Source organism: Carya illinoinensis, chromosome 7, assembly GCF_018687715.1.
Source record: "Carya illinoinensis cultivar Pawnee chromosome 7, C.illinoinensisPawnee_v1, whole genome shotgun sequence".
Taxonomy (NCBI): domain Eukaryota; kingdom Viridiplantae; phylum Streptophyta; class Magnoliopsida; order Fagales; family Juglandaceae; genus Carya; species Carya illinoinensis.
The window spans coordinates 41,327,101-41,342,018 of record NC_056758.1 but is presented as its reverse complement, the minus strand read 5'-3'; the positions used below and the strand labels follow the sequence as shown (position 1 = coordinate 41,342,018).

Here is a 14,918-nt window from a genome sequence, read left to right as displayed (position 1 = left end):
ATAAAATAAATTAATAATTAAAAAAATTAAATAGTTTTTTAATTATTAATTATTCATTACTATATAATGAATAATCCAATGTAATCAGTCTGGTACCCATTTTTAAGAATCGGTTTTGCTGATCTTTGTATTTTAAAAATTGGTTTGAATCAAACCGAATCGATATATATTATTTATAATTTTTTATATTATATGTTAAATTATAAATTAATATAACATAAAATTTTAATTTTATTATTCACATATATTTAATATAAAATTTGATATAATATAAAATTAATTTTATAATTTGTAATATAACATTTTCTATATCATATAAATTTTAATCTTAAAATATAAAATTAATATAACATAAAATTTTAATTTTAAACATTAATATTAATATTAAATTATTAATATAAACTTACTTTTTTAAAAAATAAAAATTAGAGAAACTGACGCCCATGTCTAAACTTATATAGCACCATATATGTAAATCGATAATCGAAAAAATTGGATTGGATCGGACTGAAATCAAAACAATCAAAAGTTTCAATTTGATGATAAGTCAAACTGTATTGATTTTTAAATTTTTATAATTAATGTATATCGATTTGATTTTAAAATTTATTCAGAACATTATAATAAAATTGTTTGTCTAAAAAAAGTGCAAAGGACTTTGGTTGATAAATGGGTCGATAGACCATTTAACATCATCTCATTTGCAGTAATTTTACTCATGTTTTCTAATCATATAGAACAATGCCGTGAATGCTGAACACATTTCCTAATTCGTCCATAGTCTAGCTAGTGACTAGTCTTAGGAAGGGGAAAGATTTTCCCGAGTCTGACGTGGTTGAATCCCATTGGGGGCGTAGACCTCAAATTACGTGGCCAAATATAAATTAGCCAAATCACTCTTCAACTATCTGACAGTGCGTTCCTTACAGCTTTCTCTCATCAAGCCACCATGGCAACCAATAAAACGTAGCCACGTTAATTCCGCTGCTTCCGATTCTCACAAAACTCCAATAGTAAATTAGTAATTGATTGTCACCGAAGTCTACGTAACAGCTATGGCCCATGGGTATTCATCGGCCCTCTAAATTATAACACTAACCACCTCATTATCCTCCCTGGCCCCTCCATTTCATTCTATAGTTAAAACCCTATTTAAAACTACAGATTATCAAAATCTGAATCTCTTCTCCGATCTGCGAGGGAAGCGAATAGGTAGAAGATATCCGTGCTGTTGCCGAAGAATTGTACAGTATTTATTTATTTCGATTTTCTTAAAGTGTATTTTCGGTTCAAGTATTGAAATATTGCGTCTTCGTTCGGAAACTCAATTATTTCGAGCAACAATTAGGATAAATCTTGCTAATACTAAAGCTTTTCGAGTTTTTTGTAGGTTTGTGATCGCAGAGGAATCTGTACTGGGAGAATTCTGATAATTGATCGGGATTCTTAGTCACGCTTGTGATTTTAGATTCAGATAACGATGAAAAACGTTGAGCGATTGGCGAATGTAGCTTTAGCAGGTTAGCTTTTACTTTTACTGTTTCGCGGCATTAGTGAAATCCGATTTTGTGGAATTGCGCATTGCTTGTTCGACGTTGTTCAAACTTTCATGAATTCGAGGCTCCCGAGAGTGATGCTGTTTGCGTAAAATGAAAAGTTCCAATGGTGCTTGAGTGAATACCTTTTCCATAGCAAATGGACAGTGCGCAAATTTTTTGAGAATTTGCGTTTGTCTATACACCTTCTATATTCTGGCTTACATACATATGATTGGATAAGTTTAAGATAAAGCTTGCTTGACCTTATTTTGGGGGGACCCATATGGATGAAATCACGTTCTAATTTGTGGAAATCCATGTGGCGTCTATGTGTTTCAGCCACCAGCCTGCCCCTGTTTGTAGCATTTAGTAGCAATTGATCTTTCAAGATACTTACTTCCTAAAACCCCCAATGTTTGTTTTGTTCAGTCTCGTCCAATGGTTATATGTGTTTTGAGTTCTACGTGGTAGCCGATTGTCCCTTAATGTTGCTGGAGATTTTATTTCGTATTACAAGCTCTATGTTGTTGCATATATCTAATTCCCAGGAGACATCGAGGCCAGTGGTCTTTGGAAGAGATGGAATCTCCTCTCACCCTTACCAAGGGGTGGAGGATGGACAGGGCTCACCTTTATATGCTTTATGTGCATATAGAAAGATGCACCTGAGACATGGGGCTTGACCAACTATGTAATTTAATTCATTAATTTTTGAATACAGGTTTAACTTTAGCACCACTTGTTGTTAGAGTGGATCCAAACCTAAATGTTGTTTTGACGGCTTGCCTTACTGTTTATGTGGGTTGCTACAGATCTGTTAAGCCAACTCCACCTTCTGTAAGTAAAGCAGTGCTAGTCTTCATCATCTTCTACGTCTATAGTTTTGTTCTCCAGACCAATCTTACCTAAAATATATTGTGTATATCTATGCAGGAGACAATGTCAAATGAGCATGCCATGCGTTTCCCTTTTGTTGGAAGTGCAATGCTGTTATCACTCTTTTTGCTTTTCAAGTTTCTATCCAAGGACTTGGTCAATGCTGTATTAACGTGTTACTTCTTTGTGCTTGGAATCGTCGCACTTTCGTATGTTTTTTCCATATGGGATTGTTTATCATGATTAAAATAATTGGTTTATATTTGATTGCTTCATTATCTTATATATTCTTTACAAATTATCTTATATAATCTGCTTTGTCAGGGCAACATTGTTACCTGCTATTAAGCGTTATCTGCCAGAGCATTGGAATCAGGACGTTATAACCTGGCGTTTTCCATATTTCCACTGTATGTGTTGTTTCTGTGGATTTTACATCTGCTAAATTTTTGCTACGAATCTTCACATGAACTTTGAAATCCAACTTTTCCTCATATATCAGCTCAATCTGTTATCTTAAATCATGTTCAGATTGTTTCAACTAAATATAATACTTCTGCAACTTACCTATAAGAAAAATGATACTTCTGCAACTTGATAGACGACACAAGTGCTTGCATATTGTTGTTCTGCTGATGGTTTAGATATATAACTGGGCCATGCCTGTTAACTAAATATATAACTTTAAAATCCAATATATTTGAGGTTTGATGATGGTTTGTCGTTATTTCTCAATAGCCTTCACAATATTTTTCTAGTTTGCTTTCAAGTTCTAAGATGGAAAGTTTTGCTGACCTAAATTAAGTTTTTCTGGTTAAAATGAAAGTGCATAATACACTAATATCTCAAGAGTTACACCTTGCATGCACATCATTTTAAGCTAGGCTAATCTTTCTAAAGCTTTTGTTTGCTTTCTTGCAATATATTGGACACAAGCTCGATTAAAAAAAAGAAAGAAAATTATGGCTGAGAAAGCAGTAGGTTTTATGCTCTGTGAATTAAATGCATTTACTTGGTCAATTCTGAAAAGATTATTCTTTTGAAACTTTTTAACTGCTATGTGCCTCTTAGTCAAGTATACAATGATTTTTTGTGTCCTAAGGCATGTAAACCATCATGTTAAAAGTATTATATTGGTTTTCTGCTCCTCTGCATTTTTCGTTTGATCTAGTTGACATTATCTTGGTTTTATTATGCAGAATGATATTTTTCCTTACACATTTCTTACACAGCTTTGGACATTGAGTTCACAAAATCTCAGATCATAGCTGCAATCCCTGGCACCTTTTTCTGCGCATGGTATGCTTCGCAGAAGCATTGGCTTGCTAACAATATACTGGGACTTGCTTTCTGCATACAGGTTTGCTAGCATCCTTTTGAATGAAACCTTTTTGTTGCTACTGTCTATTCAATAAAATGGGAAAATACTGTCATCGAGCTGCTTTTATATATTGTGTCTACTGTCAATATAATTTGAAAGGTTTCGTTTTTGTTATTTGCAGGGAATTGAAATGCTTTCTCTTGGGTCTTTCAAGACTGGCGCCATCCTTTTGGTAAGAAGTAGGACTTATGGAATTAATACCAATCTTTCTGCTGAAACTAAAGCACAGAATTATGTTTTTCTTGCTATCCAGTGCTTCCTGCATGCTTTATTAGGATGTCGGAGAACTACATTTATAATTGATTGTACAAAACAAACTTATAAAAAAAAAAAAGATCTTTGAATTTCATTTAGAACAGGAACCTTACAAAGATCGTATTGATTCTTATCAAAGAAGGAAATTATTTTTTATTATTTCCCCCAAAGAATTACTTTTTATTCAAACTGTTTGACTGTATCCATTGTTTGTTTTCTACTGTGATATATATCAGATATTTGCACACATCACACTCACATATCAGTCACCGCTATGGCTGGTCTTATTTTACTTTAGGTTAGATTATTGTCAGGCGTCTAGTGGTGTTCTCGAATAGGTTTCTGTATTTGCTTGACTTGATTTGTTGTCCTAGGAAAGATCTATAGATATGTTCATTGTTCACTCTCCACCACCACTTGCTATCACAATATATTTTTACTTTCAGACTTTAGACATTGTGATTGCATCATTTCAATTTACACAGTTTCAGAACACTTGTACGATTCTGCTTCTCTCTGTCTTCCTCTGTCCCCACTAACATTACATCCTGAGGGGCCCTCTTTTTCACCTATTGTTTTTGTTAGGAGGTGCGTGCTTTCCTTGTTTCAGTTTAGTTGTATTCCTGATATGCCCTTTCTGATATAAGAATGTGAAACTCCTCTTTCCTTTTTATTTGAGCGAAGAAACATTGTTCTGTCATTCTGTACTTAGCTTTAAAAGGCTTAGATTCAAACAAGGATTTTTTTTTTTTTTTTTTTTTGCTATAAGAACCTCAAAAATGATTTGTTCAACCGTTTTTCATTTTGATCATACATTGCTAGGAATGCCTCTCTCTCTCTCTCTCTCTCTCTCTCTCTGACACCTAATATATCAGAGCTCATTTCATACTGACATGTTCTCTGCGTTGTTGCCTTTTCATCTTCTTATCCCTCTAGGAAAATATGTATTTATGTCTAACTTATGGAAATATTAGGAGTTCCCAACTTCCTAGATATAATATTTTGTGAATATTCTTTCTATTGCAGATCGCCTGACCTTGCTGAAATGTTTATTACCTGTACCCTAAGCTTGCAATTAATGTGCTCTGGTCAACTTTCTGTATATGTATAACTTTTCCCATCTTCATCCTTTACAGGCTGGACTTTTTGTATATGATATTTTCTGGGTTTTCTTCACTCCAGTGATGGTTAGTGTTGCAAAATCTTTTGATGCTCCCATCAAGGTAAACCGTCCCTCTTAATTGAAATTTATGCATTTGCTGTTCAAATACATTTTTGTCTTTTGAATTCTGCATGTTGTGTTCCACAATTGGATAATTGATATATGATGGTCTTTAATTCAATCTCTCTCTCTTTTTTTTTTTTTGGATAAGTGGCGCTGTCTATCATTCTGATCACACATCATTCAATTTATATGCAGCTTTTGTTTCCCACAGCAGATTCTGCTCGACCATTCTCCATGCTTGGACTTGGTGACATTGTAATCCCTGGTAAGATTGGGACCTTTAATTGATGTGTCTGCCACTTTATCGTCTTTGAAGATCACCAACGGTTTTTTCGTATGTTGTTTGTGATTTTGCCAATAGAGACATTCTTAAGGGTGCATGTGATTATGTGATATCAGGGGGATGCATTCATTGTTGCTGTGACCTTGTGCATTTCCTTTTTAATACCATTTTAAGGAGGATGTTGTATATCAAGTGGCCCATTATCTTGATGCAGATATCTTCCCTGTTTCTGGGATTAGTCTCTCAAAATCATGTGCAACATTTGCAGCTACATTACTTCTAGTGTCATCTTGGGGTTTTTGCGTTCAAGGCGCATGTAGAATTATTGACTAGATAGTGCCGAAATGTGTCCTTTATGACATTTATCAAAGCCTGAGCATTGCATACTTTATGTTTACTCTCTCTCTCTCTCTCTCTCTCTCTCTCTCTCTCTCTCTCTCTCTCTCTCTCTCTCTCCCCTTTATTCTTTGGGTAGTGGAGAGATATGGTTTGACTGAAAAGTAATAACTACTGCTTTCATCTAGGACTTTCTTGGATAGATTTTGCCTTCTTTTAGTTATAACCAATAATTGCCATGCATTTTATCTTCAAGGTGAGGACTGAGGAGAGATTGTCTTCTACTCTGGCAGACCAATATTTTGACACATTTATCTTAATTTAAGATTTTTCTGTTATTAATTATTTAAAGAAAGATTACTTATTAATAAATTATTTGAAGAAAGATTTTTTTTTTCTTTTGTTATAATGGATAAGATTGATGGATCATGGAAATGTTGATGATGAAGAATTAAATTAGATAATCATTTTGGAAGAAAAAATGAAATCTGGAAATGACTCTTGTACCACGGTTACATTTCTGTGGAGTTGCTCTTTGGACAGCCATTAAAATGTGAACTTCTAGCGTGCATAGCTTACCAGATTGTATTCTGCATGCTTGTATATATGATTGTGGTTTCGCCCTTTAGGTATTTTTGTAGCATTGGCTTTGCGATTCGATGTTTCTAGAGGGAGGGACAGCCAGTATTTTAAGAGTGCTTTTATGGGTTACACCTTCGGGGTGGTGCTTACCATACTTGTCATGAACTGGTTCCAGGCTGCACAGGTGACTATTGCACGATCCTCTTTACTGTATCCATCTTTATGTATGTACTTGTTGGGCAAACGTGATCATTTCCTTTTTTTTCTTACTGTACTTTTCAGCCTGCACTTTTGTATATTGTACCTGCTGTTATTGGATTTTTGGCTGCTCATTGCATATGGAATGGCGAAGTCAAGCCGGTTTGTTCATCTCCCTTACATTTTCCGTTATCTGCACTAAATTTTCTCCTTTCAGTTCAATGCAATTAATTTTATAAATTTACATATACGAAAAATAGAATGAGAAAGTTTTGCCATAGAACCCATATAAAAATCTAACCAGTGTCCTACGGAATGATCACACCAGAATGTTACAAAAGATTAAAAGACTATACTAGACCCAAAGGCTTCCCATCTCGGTTGTTAGCCCATAAAAGATTGAATATTTTTTTATCAGGAGAAAGCTGGTTTGGTCTAAAAGACGCTGTCAAGTATGTCGGAATTTAATCATGCATATTAATTGTCTAGAGTTTATGCATCTGCTTTGTTGATCACTACTGCCAGCCTGCTGTTTTCTTGACTAAGGCTCTGTTTGGTTTCACATATTGCCTAAACATTTAAACACTTTTCAATTTTAAATTTTTAAATTTTTAACTTTTTTATCTAATGATTATAATTTTTCCGAACTTCCAAACAAAATATAAAAAATAATACAATTTTTTTAAATCTCAAAACAAAAATTATATTCTAATAATATTTCAATTTTATAATATTTTTTTCAATTTTTTCTCTTTTTTCAAAATTCTATAAAATACATTAATTCAAACTATTTCACTATTAGTCATGAATTATCTCACTATTATTAATCAATTTTTTTATCTTATCTCATCTATATAATCAAACAGGATTGTCTTTTGTCATCCTGTGCAGTTGTTGGAGTTTGACGAATCTAAGACTGCGAATTCATCCAAAGAAAGCAAGAAGGTCGAATGAGTTGGAAAGGTCTTGGTCTCCACTTTTATTTCTCTGAGGACCCGAATACATTTAAACATTAGCCGTGGCTAACTTCTGCAACTGTACTCAGCTGTAACGTGTTTTTGGGATTAAGGAAGAAATAATATCTTACCAACCGACAAACTATACATTATTTAGCCGTTTGTAAGTTTCTTTATTTACTAGCCCAGAATACAACCGAATTTTGAATTTCTTTTTATCTATAGAGCCCCCCCTCTTGGGGTATTTTGAGCAACGTCTACCACTTCTATTGCCTTTTTTTTTTTTTTAAGAAAAATATAATTACAAGTATAACTATATTATAATATGTGTATTAAGTTAGTGTGATTGATTAAAAAATAAATTTTATTAAATAGTATTAATTTAAATTTTAAATATAAAATAATCAATATTAATATTTAGATTAATAGGTGACTTTTATTGAAAAAAATACTCTCCTGACCTTGTTGGAGACTGGAGTAATCTGGGAAATGTCTTGGGAGTGGGAAAGATTTTCTGATTCGTATTTCCATGTCCATCGCGTTGCACACGGGTGCCACCTGTGATCACTAACGAATGGAAAACGTTTGCATGTAAAGAATTGGACTGACTTTGCAAGCGTGTTGTCTGATTGCATCGATCGGTGTAAACGTACTATTTTTGGTAGTTACAGGTAGATTGTACGAGAGGGTGTAGAATTGGAAAGAAAGCTCGTTGCAAACGAAAATGCTAATGGGCATCGACTTGGTGTACGGAAATGCTAATCAGTTGAAGCAATTTAAAAATTAAAATATACTAACGTCAACAAGTGCGGATCAAAATGATTAAATTTATATATCAACAATAAAATTGCTTTTTATATGGAACAAATAATCTAGTAGAAAGATTAGTGTAGTGTGAAAGATGAGTCGGTGACTTGCCATTGGGAGCTAGATGGCGGCGTTGTACCCTGTTGCAAAACCCTTTGCTTTTGACTTTTGAGGCTCGAGATTGCATCCAAGAAAGCATGGTACGGCTAACCTCACATTTTTCCCGTTGATCATTTTTTTCCACTTTTCTCTAGTGTGAAAATTGGAAACGTATTCTTCTTTCTGTTTTATCTCGTTCGTCTCATTCACATGTTTCAATGTGTAATTAACTTTTTAGAGAATTTACCAAAGATTATTATCAATCAGCCCACTCGAGCGTATGTCGCGGATAAGACTTAAAATAGAAACAATGATTGAGAAGGACCCATTTGACTAGTTTTTGCTTGTTCTCTCTCTCTCTTTCACGACATCAGTTATACATCCACTTCACATGCGGATCACATTATTATAAGATCCCTCGTCTGTAAGGCTGCTGATCGGTGGTCGCACCTCGAGAAATAAAAAGTTGTTGGATTACTTGTTGCAGATTATTATATGATCACACCCTCAATTAACTTTAATATGCGTGAACCAACGGCTTGGAAACCGTTAACCCTCGACCAGCTTAGCATGTTTATTGAAGTTACCTACCCTCCCATCTAGCTAAGAGTTTGTAATCAATGCTATTCGGACTCGATGAGAAATTTTATCAAACCAACTTTAAGTACGCAGGACGTAATTAAGAGCGACTAACATTGAAATAGCTGGAATTTAGTCCTTTTTGTTTTGTTTAAAAACTCACTTAATTGGCTATAAATTCAAAAATGGCGTCGGCAGATGGCCACTCCAAATTTAATTAATTATGTGTGATTTTAAGGTCAATAATTTAATTATAATGCAATCATGCCCTTAACATAACCTGTCAATTTTTAGCTTTGAACATTAATTAAGCATACATATCTGGTGATCTCATTTCTGGTCTACATGCATTGAATGAATGCCAACTACAATAAAATTAAGGTCGTCAACCTCATCGTTTCACCTCAACCACCATCCAATAAATATTTTCAGGGGACGATTTATATAATTGATAATGATGTCTCTTGTCTCGCAGACAATAAAATAAAAAAATCATGTAAATTGGTGCATTCATTGCTGCAGGGCATAGCCACATGAATCCAATTCCATAATGGTTTTGACTTCAAGTGATTGTTGGATAAGTTAAACCTAGCTGCGAGAGATCAAACCAAGCAACCAATTTGGATGGGGGTGTTTTCCTTATATCTATTAAATAAATAAACACATATATTAAAAAAATTAAATGGACTTTAAGTCTAATAAATAATTCGTCATGCATATGAACACGTTGACTTCAGCTTTTGTCCTTCGTTGATCACGCCCACCTCATGCAATTAACAAAATAATGATTCAAATAATAATATATTTGCATCATCATCTTTTTTTGTAAAAGGGCAGCTAACGTGACTGTGTTCAGACTCGTTGCTTTTGTCCATTAGCTTTATACGAGAGCTACCCCATTTCTGATTTCACACTCCTGTCTTTAAGGTTAACTTACGCCGTCAAACAATTAAAGTCTTCAATGGCTTACGAACATCTATAAAAATATTCCTTAACCATGTTAAACTTAAGTTTATCATTTCACAATGTGAAGTAATTATAACTTCTTCTCCTATTTAATGTTTTGTTTTTTTATATTTTTTCGGAATGATTATTGTGGTTGTGGGCACAGTTTATAAAACAGAAAATGGCGACCGAAAGCCATCGAATTGTTGTTGTCTTTTTTCACTTAATATGGACCCAAAAGCATAGCTTAAAAGCATGTGCAATTTTTAGTGTCACGTCCAGTACTCATAATCTCATCGTTTCATCTTTCCTCTGCTCTTTTATGAGTAGTACCCGCGTGTACTCGAAGTTGGAACCCAAGAAAAAAAAAAAGTTGTTTGTCGTATCCATCTCCGCTCATGATTTGCTCTTCCACTTTACAGCAAATGCATGTTTTTCTTCTTTAATTACCAATTTAAGTTTTTGTAATTATTTAATTTCAAAAACCTTAAACTCGTAATTAAAAATAAAAAAAGAGTTTAATATTTTCTAAGCTTTATTAAATTTTAAGATACTGTTTCTAGGATTTCATTTCTTCCTCTTCTTTGTATAAGCTATTATTTTATCCGAATTGAAGATTTATCGATAAATATTTTGCAAATGATTCGGGATTTACCCTTTTGAAACTCCGATTTGGAATGCAATCTTCTTTGGAGTGTTGACTGTTGACCATTAACATTTCCTGGAGGCCCCCAACCTGATTCTTAAATCACAAATGAATAATGATTTATAAACAATAAGGTCTCTCTTATATCAACGCCCTTTTTTAATTCCCACCCAACATTGTTGTGTTGTTTACATCCCTTTGGAATTTTCTGTCGTGTTGATCATTAAGAAACATGTTCTAAAAGAGCGCAAATGAGCTGGCAATGGCAGACTTTATCTACAGAGCAATTATTAGTAATAAATATCTAAGGGATATTATATATAAAATGTATAAATATTATATAATCGATTTAAAAAGAATCAAATTTATTATTTAAAAATTATTATTTTTTCATATAAATTTTATATTTATTTTATTTTTTAAAAATAATTAAACGATACTTGTGCATTCTATAATTACAAATATTATTTTTCTAAATAATATAATTATTAGCTATATTCATTTTTTTAACACGTGTAAAACATTTTTTTTAATAAAATTTTATATCATTATATTTTAAAATGAGAATATTTTTATATTTTTGTATCATTCATTTAAAATAAATTTAGGGAAACAGCTGTAAAAGAGACTCTATATTATTTTTCTTTTATCTTCTCAGACCAAAGAATAAAATTGAAATCACAAATAACATGACATTATAGAAGATATTCAGAATCTCAGATATTCTTTTATAATTTTTAATCTAAATATTCAATATTCAGTAAACTAAATTTCATTGTAAAATTATATCTATATATTTTTTAAATTATAAAAAATAATCAAGAAATTACATAACTCTTATGAATCGTGTCAACGTACCTATAAGGCCAAACATAATCAACTTGAATTTAGGACAACTATTCAAAATCTTAATGAACGGTTCTGTTTGGCCACTGAGATTTTTCAGATGAGAATTTTAAGTTTTAAGATTAAATATTAAAATATTATATTTTAATATTATTATTATATTAAAATTTAAAAAAATTAAGAAAAAGTTAAATTGTTTATTATATTTTATATAGAAATTTAAAAAAATTATAAAAATGAGATGAAAATTTTATGTTTAAAATAAAAATTTCATGTAACCAAACAATACCTAATTTATTATCTCATATATTGTTTTTCGTGAAAAATATCAATTGAAGTGGAGGGCTACATTTTCTGAGAATTGTAGCTTGGGAATTCACCCAATAAGGTACTTTTTTTTTTCATTTATTTTTTTATATTTTTAAATATTTATTTTATAAATAAAAAAATTCACAAAAAATATTTATTTAATCACTAAAAATTAAAAAATAAAAATAAAAAATAAAAAATAAAAAAGGCAGCATTGGGGACAGTTTGGATCCCCAAGCATATCTCTTTGTCCTGATGTTTCTCTTTTCACAAATATAAATTCAAATCCAACGTGGATTTGATATGACCTGTACTAGTGTCCCGGTGGTTCTTATCCATGGAACGGCATGATTTCTTGATAATCGACGAAAATTGTTGTAGATCGGGAAAGAAGAAAGTTGCAATATTTAAATTTTAAATATAAGAGGAGTCTCATATCCATTATCCGGATTAGATTCAAGTATTTCCTTATATTATATGATGGAATATGAAATCATTATTATCCCCAACTATCCAAATTAGTTGCTTTTTTTTTTCGCTTTAATGAAGGTAATCTTGGTTACCATAATTGGTACTTATATAGCCGGTCATAGTCGACATCTTAATTTATCCACGTGACGTGACGACCACACGACATAACCATTGTTTGCTAAGATTCCTATGAGTTGGATTGCCTATTTTGTACCTGGACCGCTGGTCCCCGTCTCTCTCCCTCCGCGCACCATTCCATTCCACACCTGTAACTCTTTTTTTAAGGAGTTTTATTACATATAAGTATAGTCGCGTATTAATCTGTGTATTAACACTGATTTATTTATATTTAAAATTTAAATTAATACTGTTTTTAATAAAATTTACTTTTTGACCAATCACATCATATTAATACATAAATTAATACATAATTATACTTGTAACTATATTTTTTCTTTCCTATACAGCCGGCGGCCTCTTGGCTGTCCTTATAATTTGTACGGTATTCTATATTTTGTGTACGAATAACCCTTTATACAATCGCCCTGTAAAACCGTGGATAATCGCCGCATCATTTAAAACGAAACTTACTGTTTTAAGTTAAAGTTTTCAGCAGGCTGAGAGATAAAAATCACATGCATAGAGATTTCACCTTTAATAAAACAGTGTATTTTATTTTTATTTAAAGTCAAAACACATCATTTTTACCTCTCCCTTTCTAATTGAGAAATACTTTTTACAGTCGACAGGTGCAGTCGGTGTGCAGTCGACTGTAAAAAAAAATTAATACGGGACCTACATGAAAAAAAAATTATTTTTATAACTTTTTATAATTTATGTAGGTCTCCCTGAATATAAAAAAAAAAATTTATAATTTTTTTTTATTCATTCCGTACACCCGACTGCACGCCGACTGTATCTGGCGACTGTATGTAGCAAAGCCCTTTCTAATTTGGGACTTCTCCTTCCATTTGTACCCTTTTCTATTCTTCCTTCTCCTTCAACTTTTTGCTTTTTCCTTCTGTGTCCCCTTCTCCCTAATCCTATCCATGGACATCCCTCTCCGGCTCTTCCTTCTCTAACCCAAAGACGTCTGTTAATGCATACTTGTTTCATTTTTTTTTTTTTTCTTTTTGAAGAATGCTCCACTTGATATTTGATATAGATACTACCTATTTATTTGTTCTATTTCATTTTCTTGGTTTTTGGATAAGGAAAATGGATTGGGTTCCGCAATAAATCTACCCAAAAAAATATTTAGAGCAGTTTTTAAACCAGAATCCTACTTATAGAGGATAATAGGCCTGCGAATATAACCAATGAATCAAATTAGTGGACAAAAAAGATAAAAATCAACAGCTACCACATTAACCTAAAAATCTATTTCCCACTCATTCTATTTTGAGTTAACAAAGTAAATTGGTAAAGTAGGTAAAAGAGCGAAGAAGGAAGATATACAAGGCAAGAACATCAAAATTCTTGAGAAGAACATTCAAAAAATGCCAGCCCCAAATCATCTTTTGCTCTCATATCCCTCAAGGTGTCATCTATGTCTTTTTTCTTGGTTCTAGTCTCAAATCACTCTGAAAAGCAACCTAGTGAGGGCTGCTTCCATCTACTTTAAGGTGAGAGAGAGAGAGAGAGAAGAGAGAGAGTAGGGTGTGAGGTGTTCAATGCGCTTCTCTCAATTTTTATTTTATTATTTTAAAATTTCTGTCAGATGTTGTCAGCCGGCTACACGGCCATTCAACGTGGTTAATTGTACGTAACTATTTTTGTACTTAAGGAGAAAATGCATTTACCACTTTTTAATTAGCATGCCATTTCGACATTTTTCAATAAAATATTAAGCACTCTATAATATACACCAGATATGATTTTTAAGCAATTTTAAAATATATGATATTTTGTGATAATGATTTATGTTTCTAGAGTATTTTTTTAAGGGGTGGCTCTATGCCCACCGCTCTCAACTCCCACCGTTAACATTAATCAGATTATTTTTTTTCTCTTTTTCTTACATGTAATTTTAATACTTTTACATATCTTTTAAAAAAATAAAAAAATATAATATTATTAAAAAATACTTTATTAATCACTAAATAAAAACAGAAATTATAAAATAAAATAAAAAATTGGAACGATAACAACGAGTGGTAAATTTGAGTGGTGTGAGTAGTATTTTTTTTTAAAAGAGGGTAGTCCACTAAATATTTAATAATTTTATAATTATAAAAATGAAATTTAATAATTAGCAAAAACATATGGATTAGAGAAAGAGAAGTGTATTTGTTCGAAACTCGAGGCTGTAAAAGTGAAACATCAATCAAGAAAGGTGTGTTTTTTTTATATAAAATCGGATAAATTAAAATTAAAAGTTAGATAAAATATTATTAAAATATATTTTTTAATATTATTTTTATTTTAAAATTAAAAAAAAATTAAATTATTTATTTTATTTTACGTAAAGATTTAAAATAATAATAATAATTAAATAAAATAAAATGAGTTTAAAAACTAAAAGTCAGAGTAATGATTAATAGGTTCAAGAAAATCAGGCGGAAAATATTAAAAAAAAAAAAAAAC

The 14,918-nt window shown here is 31.9% G+C and overlaps 1 protein-coding gene across 2 annotated transcripts; it reads left to right on the top strand.

Annotated features, from left to right (window-relative positions):
- The first annotated feature begins 1,057 nt into the window (after positions 1 to 1,057).
- On the top strand, positions 1,058 to 7,884 carry LOC122317031 (signal peptide peptidase-like). Of its 2 annotated transcripts, none has more exons than XM_043133922.1 (12): positions 1,058 to 1,212; positions 1,391 to 1,520; positions 2,260 to 2,375; positions 2,472 to 2,623; positions 2,739 to 2,824; positions 3,647 to 3,774; positions 3,917 to 3,967; positions 5,187 to 5,273; positions 5,471 to 5,540; positions 6,524 to 6,660; positions 6,759 to 6,836; positions 7,566 to 7,884. In XM_043133922.1, exons 2-12 carry the CDS (start codon positions 1,481 to 1,483, stop codon positions 7,626 to 7,628), a joined length of 1,008 nt encoding a protein of 335 aa, XP_042989856.1. In that variant the 5' UTR covers positions 1,058 to 1,212; positions 1,391 to 1,480; the 3' UTR covers positions 7,629 to 7,884. The 2 variants fall into 2 exon arrangements, with proteins under 2 accessions (XP_042989856.1, XP_042989855.1); XM_043133921.1 differs by having other exon boundaries at positions 1,082 to 1,244.
- Positions 7,885 to 14,918: the final 7,034 nt, after the last annotated feature.